Source organism: Zeugodacus cucurbitae, chromosome 2 (genome assembly GCF_028554725.1).
Source record: "Zeugodacus cucurbitae isolate PBARC_wt_2022May chromosome 2, idZeuCucr1.2, whole genome shotgun sequence".
NCBI classification, from domain to species: Eukaryota; Metazoa; Arthropoda; class Insecta; order Diptera; family Tephritidae; genus Zeugodacus; species Zeugodacus cucurbitae.
This window is the reverse complement of record NC_071667.1, coordinates 13,492,642-13,502,958: the sequence shown is the minus strand read 5'-3', so window position 1 is coordinate 13,502,958 and position 10,317 is coordinate 13,492,642. Positions and strand designations below refer to the sequence as shown.

General features: G+C 33.3%; 2 protein-coding genes across 2 annotated transcripts; one reads left to right on the top strand and one right to left on the bottom strand.

Annotated features, from left to right (window-relative positions):
• On the bottom strand, positions 1 to 4,399 carry Fop (serine/arginine repetitive matrix protein 2). Its single transcript, XM_011195163.3, has 6 exons — positions 4,075 to 4,399; positions 3,037 to 3,357; positions 1,780 to 1,895; positions 1,021 to 1,536; positions 611 to 924; positions 1 to 450 (listed from the first exon to the last, which is right to left on the bottom strand). The coding sequence occupies exons 2-6, from the start codon at positions 3,238 to 3,240 to the stop codon at positions 344 to 346; spliced, it is 1,257 nt and encodes a 418-aa protein (XP_011193465.2). The 5' UTR covers positions 3,241 to 3,357; positions 4,075 to 4,399; the 3' UTR covers positions 1 to 343.
• Positions 4,400 to 4,960: 561 nt separating this feature from the next.
• Positions 4,961 to 8,745, top strand: LOC105219185 (adenosine 3'-phospho 5'-phosphosulfate transporter 1). The gene is made up of 6 exons (XM_011195162.3): positions 4,961 to 5,248; positions 5,313 to 5,748; positions 5,830 to 6,065; positions 6,141 to 6,964; positions 7,028 to 7,153; positions 7,858 to 8,745. Exons 2-6 carry the CDS (start codon positions 5,717 to 5,719, stop codon positions 8,026 to 8,028), a joined length of 1,389 nt encoding a protein of 462 aa, XP_011193464.1. The 5' UTR covers positions 4,961 to 5,248; positions 5,313 to 5,716; the 3' UTR covers positions 8,029 to 8,745.
• The last annotated feature ends 1,572 nt before the right edge of the window (positions 8,746 to 10,317 follow it).

The window sequence follows — 10,317 nt, the reverse complement described above, 5'->3', positions numbered from 1 at the left end:
TTTTTACATTTTAGCTGCATTTTATTTACTGATTAATGGCAACAATAAAGTATATTAAATTCAAGATTCCTTTGAAATAATAAAGGATTTTACAAATTGTTACGCAGCACTATTTGTTCAGATCTTAATGCATTACTTTGCTATATATACATATATTGATTTGATTAGGCAGTTTTCACTGCTTCAACTTATCTAAGGGTTGAAAGACTTATTTTACATATTATAAAGAAACGTATACTCTTAATAAAGTACGTACAAGTTGTTTTTCATATAAAATAATAAATATTAATAAATTTCAACTAAACTAAGTATTTGACGGTGGTTAAGCTAATATTCGAAGTGACTAATTTCGTAACAGAAAGTCACTATTCTCAGTTCTTGTTGTCGCCATATATTGGTCCAACTCTTTGTCAAGCTTATCCTTGTCAACCTCTGGTTTAGCAGTTTTACCTAAAGAAATATAAAAAGTTAGCAACGTAAAATAACATTATGTTACGATGCAGTTATTTTTTTTTTTAATATATGCTTGCTGTCTAGTAGTATCCCCAACTTGTATACCGCTTTCCAGAGGTAGCGTGTGCATTAACAACACGCCTTGGTTAGTTTTTACCTTGGTTACGGCCACCGCGTCCACCACGGCTGCGACTGCGTCCACGTCGCTGTTGTTGTTGTTGCTGTCCTTTCTTATTACCATTAGTTTTACCATTTCTTTGTGCTATTGCACCACGTCCTCCTCCACGTTGTTGACTACGGCCACGTGCGCGACCACGTTGTACCGATCCTACATTGCGCTGACCAACAACAGATCCCCCACGTGTGCGTGAGCGTGCACGCGATTGTGCCCGCGCTGGGGCGACGTTACGTGTACGAGAGCGTGAACGTCCAGCTGCGTTTGCAATAGCAGTTGCGTTTCTAGTCAATGATCTTGAATTAAAAAACAATTATTATTAATATATAATTAAAAAATAATTAAATATAAATATATTAAATTTCCAACATTTAATTTCTTTTGTATCTTACCTTCCGCGTTGGCGCCCAGCATTTGCTGTACGTCCAGCAACACCAGCAGCAATATTTGAATTTCGTCGACGCTGTATGCGTCCTTGAGCCACGCCACGCACGGCACTTTGGCTACGGCGTCGGCCTGTGATAGCACCGGGACGAATGCCCAAACGTGCTTTTACTGGTATATTAGTTCTGGCGACAGCATTCACACGACTACGTGAACGTACACGTGACCGAGAACGACCACGCACTTGTACGGCTGCTGGAAGAGCGCGTCCTGCACTGCGTGAACGACTGCGAGTCAAATTTATAACTTCCACGGGCGCCCTAGAACGACTGCGTGAACGACCACGCCTCTGCATTTCATTTGGTATGATTGCACCGGGCAATCCACGTTGCAAACGCCGTTGGGCAATACGCTGTGCAGCACCGCCTACTAGTGGGCGGCCCAAGCGATTCGAAACGGAATTCGCTCGTCGTAGGGATCTGTTTAAGTTGCGTTGACTGTTCGTGATCAAATCGGCTTCCATTCTGTATTTTGGATGAGGGTTTGAAGAAAGTAGAAGAGTATTGTCAATGACATGCATACAGTGGCTTATGTTCAAAGTTCTTGCATTAATTCGCTGTTGCAATATTTGTTAAAATTTTCCTTACAACAATGTGTTTAAAGCCTTGCGTTGTACGGCAAGTACACATGCAAATAAATCTTGCAGCGGCAAAACTTGTTTGTTGAAGATTATATATGTAGATGTTTTATATAAATTTAGTTCTTACGTTGCAACGGTGGTCAGGCTGTTGGTACGGATCGGTTTTCCATTAGCTGCTACACGCAAAGCCTTGATTGTGCCGCGTCTCATGGCTACATTTCCTCCAATTGGGCGCATGCTTCTCTGTAAGATCCACACAGTGTGTGAATTAGAAGAAAGTTTCAAAATTAAACGTTGATTCGTTTAGTGTTTTTCCATTTACGTCTACATGGCTTTAATCGAGCAATATTGGTTGGCTGTTTGTTATTGAATTACGCTCGATTATAGGGAGCATCAAATATTATTGTGGAGTAGCTTGTAGGTTCAAACATTTCACCCAATTCTATAACTGGCAAGAGTAATTTGATGTGTGACGATTATGTGTAAGAGTAACTTAAATAATGTTTGTGTTCAAAGAGTAAAAAATCCAAACGATTGATTAGTGTAGTATAAGTATAGCAGTAGAAGAATTGTTTTCACTCAATCTTTGTCCAACTTCATATTTTTAAATGACATTTTGCAGGAATAGAAATTCGTAACAGTTGTTGTAAGTATAGTATGACACATTCCACAAAGGTTTTAGGAACGCTGCAGAGATGATAAATCCAAGTCCGCTTCGGTGACATAGACCGGTAACATGAAGATTACTTTGCCTTATGTGGTTATACAATAACCAGTGACTGAATTGACTGTTATTTTCTGAAGGTCACTTTGAAGAGAAGAGGTTGTTGAATTTAATATGTATTTCCAAATTTTCAATTCCTTCGAATATTGAAATGAACCTGAGCGTAGTAATATTTCCATTGTCAATATACTCGTCGCCCTCAAATATGCTCGAGTAATGGTTCCCACTTACAGACATATACAAATATGTATTTTCTAATGAAATGTTGGATATCATTTTGCGATAAATTTGCAGGAATCAGTTATGACAATAATATGTTAATTATCATGAGTGGATAGTATAAAGTCTCCAAACCCATTAACCAGTTTTATATGTTAACAGATTGTAATTCATTACTTGATAATTCACTTTTTCCTTCGTGAAATATTTATTCCATTCGTAGGAACGGCCGATGTACTACTCGTAATAATATAGAATTGGGTGTTCATTATTGCAGATAATTTGTAACATTTCATTTTCGTACACACGTTTTTCGTTACATATCTGGTTCTTAACCATTCAGTTTTTATTCTCACATGTTAATGTAAAATCGTATTTTTTAGCCAACCACTTTGCTGAATGCTTCCATCAAATTACTATAAATTTTGACCATTTACGTACGCGTTTCAATTTTAATGCTGCTTGCATTTTATGCCTTCTAGCCAGCTGCTGCAATAGTCGGCGATTAGCAACGGATGTGTCACGAGTTGGGCGCAAAATGCGTTCTGGTACTTCTCGACGACGATCTTGAACTGCCGTAAAACGTTCATTTAATGACAATCCTGTCGAATTGGTGACATGAATTTTGCTTATTGATGCCGACATTGTTGTATGAAAACTTTTAAGTTGTTTACTTTATAACTTTTACGTAAATTGAACTAAATTTTACTGGAACTTATGTGTATTGCGTTTAATCCAAACACTGTCAAACTTTGTTTGAAACTGAAATAAATCGAATATTTCGTCAGTATTTATAGGCAGAGAACTCAATGCTAATGCTACTTATGTTTGTAAAATATTTCATACCTGCTTACTAACTACCTTGCAAAAGAATGATTTTTATGAAATTCAGGTAAACAGAAAAAACATGGACTCATTAAAATTTGAATAATGAATTACCTGGAAGGAGCTTAACACCTTCACTAAATCTTTTACACTGGCTTTTATCGTTACTTGCATTATATTGCATAATTATTTTTAAAATAGTCCTATTTTCCGAAAAAAATAAAAGAAAAAAAGAATTTAAATTTATGTATGCATGTAGTTAAAAATAGATATTTCCGTAATTGCTGATGACTACTCTCTGTACATACATTAGGTCGGGTTAGGTTAATAATCAATATTGTTACGTTGAATATAAAAACCAAAAATTCAATTCTTATCGAAACTTCTTTCTTTTTTTTAATATTAAGTATGTAATATAATATCAATATAACTGAAAATGTATCTTTGATTAATAAGTATGTATATAGGAAATTCATCAAAATTGACAGAACTATTACATGATGAAAACCGCCCTGCCTTAATGTACCAACATCTAATTTATTATTGTTTCTAGTCTCCTCAAGGCCGTCATTTACAAAATGGCGTACATACATTATAGATGACTATATACGATTGTTAAAATAAAATTTCATATTTTTTTTTACTAAAGCTTACCTTGAAATGTACGTTATTATATTAATATAATAATATCAGTTATTATTAATTTATAGCTGCACGGCAACTTCTATTGGTTGATGAACTGCGGTGAGCACCGCAAAAAATTTAGCTGGCTCAGCAAGCCAAACTCTTTAGAAGATATTTTTTATGTAGTTTCAATTCATAAATATCTTTTATTTGATTTGTAATATTTAGTTTTAAATTTGTTTCTATGTTCTCAAATGTTATAATTTCTATAAAATTACTGATTTTTAGAAGAAATTTCACAAGTTCTAGCGATTGACGGTATCCACAAGAAAAAATGGCGACCTTAAACAGATATTCAGCAAGTAAGTACAAGTTATTCAGCAAACAGAGTTGCCTGAGTTTGCTGAAAAAAAACTTTTATATAAGAAATATTCAGCAAATATTCTGAACCTTTGGATTAATTTTAAGAACAATTAATTTTTATGTTACTTTTAATTAATTTAATAATTATATTTGTTGTAACATTGTAAGAGTTATTGTAAAGGATAACAGATATTGGGTTAATGGGATAAGAATATTAAAATTATGATTATCAATTATAATATTTTCAAAGACGATATTCTTGTAAAGAAAAATTACTAGTGTGTTTTAGCTAAAATATATAATTTATATATATTATGTTTGCATAGTATTTATCAATATTTTATCAGATATATATATATAGTATATATCAAAAAACGCAAGGTAAAGTAAATGTTTTTGATAATAACAATTATTATTATTTATTTCTTCTAAATATTGTGATATATTTAATAAAGTATTAATCGTAAAGTTGCTCCTACTTTGTGTTCCATTTCCATTTAAACAGAAATGTGAAATGCAACCTTGTATGTTGGCACACAGTACATGTTGTTATGTTTACAAACAGCTGTTTTCACCTAATATGCAAACATAAAAAAATAAATTTTACATCTCCCCTTTCTTGTGGAGCTCTAAGCCCCCTTAAAAACGTTCTACATAGCAATTCAACGTATACTACAAATTTGGCGTTTGCAGCAACAACAGCAGTAGCATCAGGTAGACATATGGATTAATTTAGCAAAACCAATACCACTACATTGACGACGTGAGATATCTTAAATATAGCTGTTGGAGATTTTCAGTCATAAATATTTATAATTCTAATGTGGCCAGCTAAATGTAGGTATAGTATTGGCATATTTCAATGATTATTAGTCGTAGCGTATTTAACATTTTCGCAAAACCAGTTGTGATAAGGGTAATGAACTCTTGCCCATTGAGATATCAAAGAAAGCTGTTGATCTTTTCGACCGGTCGAGTATAGGCGATCTTAGTGGTATTGGGTTAGCCCTTGCGGCATTTTTCATTATAATTTACCAATACGACGAAACGTATATAATTGGCATGTTAATCATAACCGCGACACAAGAACCACTGATCATTTTGAAACGCAAACCGCAAAGTCAGCGATTATGTTACGAAATAGCAACGGTATAGTTAGGACATGCAAATCGGTTGTAAGTGTGAATACTAACGAAAACTATAGGTACCGCATTAACTTTTGAGCAAAGACTGCGCGCACGACATTGACGTGTCAAAAATTTACAAGCGTTTTTAACAAATAAAACTAGACTTAGCATAAAATACTATCATGGCGAAAATGGTTCCAGATGTTGTCATTTGGTGAGTGTTGATTAATAAAATAAACTTCTATATATATTATGAATAACTGTGGCTTTATTTCCTGTTAATGGTTCCATGCAGTGGTTTCGTGATTACGGCGCTGCTGGTGATACACTTCTTTTCAGACATTTTGCGCCTCTCCCTAGACGGTTACTACACACATGCGACTCTCTCGCAGCTAGTGGAGTCGCACGCCAACAAAGAATATTCTTGGTTGTTGAAACTTATGGCCAATTGTTTTGGCTATAGTTGTGTTTTTGTACCTGGGTATCTTATTTACAAATATGTTGGACGCACAAAATACTTGGAGAGGAGTGGTGAGTTAATTTGACTATGAGTGAATGTATTAACAGAAGGATATATTACTATTTTATCGCTTAATATTCGTGCAGAAAAAACATGCATTTATACTGCGGTCAGCATGTGCATCACCGGTAATCCTGGCACTGAACTCGACTACTCCGAACCTATGGTACGTAAACCAATGGACCCATTGCCACCGTCAACTGGTGCACAAAAACGTACAAAATCGCAAGAGACCTTACTGCTGTGCTGGTGCTTCAGTGGACTCATGATCTCTTACCTAACTTGGGGTGTGTTACAGGAGAAAATCATGACGCAACAATATTTCAATTCCGCTGGCCAACCATCACATTTTAAAGACTCACAATTTCTTGTCTTTTGCAATCGTTTATCGGCTTTCACATGTGCTATGGTCACATTACGCATTAAACGTCCAGCTGGTCGTCATTGTACGCCACTCTACAAGTACTCCTTTGCATCCTTCTCGAATATAATGAGTGCATGGTTTCAATATGAAGCACTCAAATTTGTCAGCTTTCCTACACAAGTGCTGGCGAAAGCATGTAAAATCATACCTGTGATGTTGATGGGTAAAATCATATCGAAGAACAAATACGACTGGTATGAATATGTATCAGCTATATTGATATCATTGGGAATGATATTTTTTATGACCGGTTCGGCAAATAGCACAAAAGCTAGCAGTGTGACCACATTCACAGGAATTTTCCTGCTCACAATGTACTTAACATGCGACAGTTTTACAGCGAATTGGCAAGATGATCTATTTAAACACTATGAAATGTCATCGCTGCAAATGATGGCTGGTGTCAATCTCTTCTCTACCATATTTACAGCGACCTCATTGTGGGTGCAAGGCGGCTTTATGGATTCACTGGCTTTTGCCAGTGAGGTTAGCATGAACATTTTTATTAATAATTTATTTTTTACTACATAATTTTACAATCCATTACAGCATCCCAAATTCATACTTGACGCACTCACAATATCCATGTGCTCGGCTGTGGGTCAACTATTTATTTTTTATACAATATCGGTATTTGGTGCTGTTGTATTTACCATCATCATGACATTACGACAGGTGAGTTAGTGACGAAAAGTTTAACAGCGTACGTGTAACATTAACAAGTGCCAGTGAATAGACAAATATATAAACTTTCTTCGTTTTAAATGTTTTCTTGCCGTTTAATTGTGCCTAAGCAAATTTAAACAGCTTTGAAACGCAAAGTCGAAAATTACGTTGTTATTATGTTGTTTTTTGTTTTTGTTGTTATGTTAGAAATATGTTGTTTTTTGTTTTTGTTGTTATATTAGAAATATTGTTTTTTGTGTCATGTTTATCAGTAAATATTAAACACAAATGTATATATGCGGAACGGAACTAATTTTGTGGACAGATTAAAAAATTTATCAGAAGGAAATGTTAGTTTACAACAACATTAAAAGTAATTTTATATTTGGGAAAAGTGTGCTGCGACAACACTTTCCGGTTTTATTTTTTTATTGTTGTTAACAATAACATTTATTTTTTATATTGACAAATATTTTTATAAATAACAATAACGACAAATTATATTCAAATTTAGAAATAAAATTATATTTCACCATCCCGAAAATCTACACAAATATTAAGCATAAAATATATAAGACATATATTTATTATCTAATGCATGACCTATTTACTTTTTACTCCCGCTATTTATTATTTGCGTTGCCTATATATACACGTATAAACAACTGTATCAACACATAAATAAATTCATTTCTTTTATTTGTTTATTTCAGGCCTTTGCCATATTGCTTTCCTGCTTAATCTACAAACACAAAATATCGGTGCTGGGTATTTTCGGTATATTGGTTGTGTTCTTTGCCGTCTTCATGCGTTCTTATGGCAAACAACGCATGAAAGCCATACGAAAACGTGCCGAGGCGCATAAGCCCAAAATGGCAGCGTAGTTAGTACAATTGCATGATGAACGTAATTAAACATTACAATAGTTGTACTGACGCTAGTAGGTATGCCGATGGCATTACTTAACAACAATGAGAGGTGCAAGTCGGCAGAAAAATCAAATAGTTAACACCCCTCACAGCGAAAAGTGTTGAAAAAAACGTTCACACTGACTGCTGCGTGCGATTTGCAAAAGCGAATAAAATAATTAAATATTTATATAAAATTGTCACTTTCTCAAATGTATAAATGTCTATCAGCTAGCAGCTTATATTTATGAAAAATGATTTATGCAGCATACACACATACATATAATGTACAAAATATTAGTGGTAAATGTGAAACATTTTTAGAAATTTTTTATTAATGTACATTAAACATACTTACATACATACATTGCTTAAATTTAAAGTTTCACGATACTTATGTAGAGGCAGTTAGCAAAATACAATTAATTTAGTTATTTTTTTTTAACCAAAAAATATTTTATTTGCTATTTTGACTGCAATAATTGTTTATAAGCTTTTATATTCGCTCGAAAAGTTTGAAAATCTGCGCAAACATATATTAAGAAATTTACGGTTGTTTGACACTGTAGCTAAATTTTATTTTATTTTAGAAAGTAAAACTGTTAACAAATTTCACATATGTCATGTATTTCTAAATATCTAAATGTAATAAAAAACAACGATTTTATTGTTCCTTGTTGCGATTTCAAAACATTTAATGATATTTCACCTTTGTCCGAGTGAAATAGTTCGAAAATAAAAATGCACGAAATAAATACAACAAAAAAAGTTAGTGATTTGGAAATAAATGAAGCATGCATAATTTTCTTGATTAGTGTAAAATTTAACATTTACCAGTTGAAGCGTCTAATACTATCGTACAAATAGTTGTGATGATATTCACAATGTCTCAAATAATATCGAAAATCTTTACGACTATTAAATAGTAACTGGAGTATGTGTGTATATGTGAATATATGTGGGTATATCTTTAAACCACCTATTTATGTATATACCTATGTTATTTATTTTTTAACAACATATTTACATATATATTATACGAAAATTCCAAACGATGACATACATACATCATATTTACAACTTCCACTCAAACAACTATAACTCGAAGTTCTCCATAACTCCAGCTCTTGGATTGGCAATAGAAGTAGAATTTCATACAAATTTCATTCCGTAACTCGGAAGTCTCTCTAACTCGAAGTCTTTTTGTGGATTATGGTGATTCGAGTTAGGGAAATTCAACTGTAGTTTGCAAAATTGCCGTACTCGTTTACCAAATATATACAGCTCTCAAATTTATGCTGATAACTGCTTAATATTTATGTATATTAAAAACCCATATTTTAGGCATATCTAATTTGTCAAATTCATTGTTATCAGAATGCGACTGAAATTTATACTGAATACGAGTCTATTCATAAAAATAGCAGTGGGTGGATAAATACAATTAAATTACGCTCGAACTGGTTCCTCAATTCTATTTTTCATCATAACAGTAAGCACCATAGTGTAGCGTTTAAGATTGAGCATTAAAGTGTTGTGGCGCCAATTTCCGAACACCAAAAAGGAAATTTTCTTTTATAATTGCATTTGGAAAAATCCATCAGCTATTTAGCTTAAAATATAGAAACTTCTTTATTCATTGAATTCAAGTGGAAACCTAAAATAGAAACTCGTAACATCTTAATATATATACATGTAATAGGAATAATAAATAATTATTAAGCTGTGGACTTTTTCCTCGAACAATTTTTATTGTAGAATTACAGTATGTGCAGCTATCTAAATCGTGACTAGGGTTGTTCACATATCTTGACAAAAGCCGTTTACATAAGCTTCTCTTTCCCACCCAGTCAAAATATACACTTAAAGTATCTATTATCAACTATTATTCGAAATAGGACCAGACTTCTAAGCAATATAAGCTCGATCCATCCAGATGTTTCAGATAACGAGAAGTTTGACTACTTCTTTTTTCTATAATTCTGACCAGGTTTCGTTCATATTATACTTGAATTTATAAACCATCTCTTTTGAAAAGTTAACTTTTTACCTCATAAATGAAAATTCAAACAAACCAAGTAGGTCTCGCTTTTTTGTTGACATTTTTGGGCAAATATTCATTTGAGTCTACTCTTGAATCATTTGGGAGGCATGAAGAAACTTCTTATTTTATCTAGATACATACATTTTACTATGGATTCAATCAATGAATATACGGATTCAATAGAATCAAGAATAGAAAACTATATATGCCTCAAAATACAG

Excerpts from the sequence above, each read along its gene's own strand:
- Fop (XM_011195163.3), bottom strand. The coding sequence starts at position 3,240 with ATGTCGGCATCAATAAGCAAAATTCATGTCACCAATTCGACAGGATTG. Across the intron at positions 1,537-1,779 it reads AGCCTGACCACCGTTGCAAC|AATGGAAGCCGATTTGATCA; the intron begins GTAAGAACTAAA and ends TCCAAAATACAG. Across the intron at positions 451-610 it reads ACGCGGTGGCCGTAACCAAG|GTAAAACTGCTAAACCAGAG; the intron begins GTAAAAACTAAC and ends ATATTTCTTTAG.
- LOC105219185 (XM_011195162.3), top strand. The coding sequence starts at position 5,717 with ATGGCGAAAATGGTTCCAGATGTTGTCATTTG. Across the intron at positions 6,965-7,027 it reads CACTGGCTTTTGCCAGTGAG|CATCCCAAATTCATACTTGA; the intron begins GTTAGCATGAAC and ends AATCCATTACAG. Across the intron at positions 7,154-7,857 it reads TCATCATGACATTACGACAG|GCCTTTGCCATATTGCTTTC; the intron begins GTGAGTTAGTGA and ends TGTTTATTTCAG.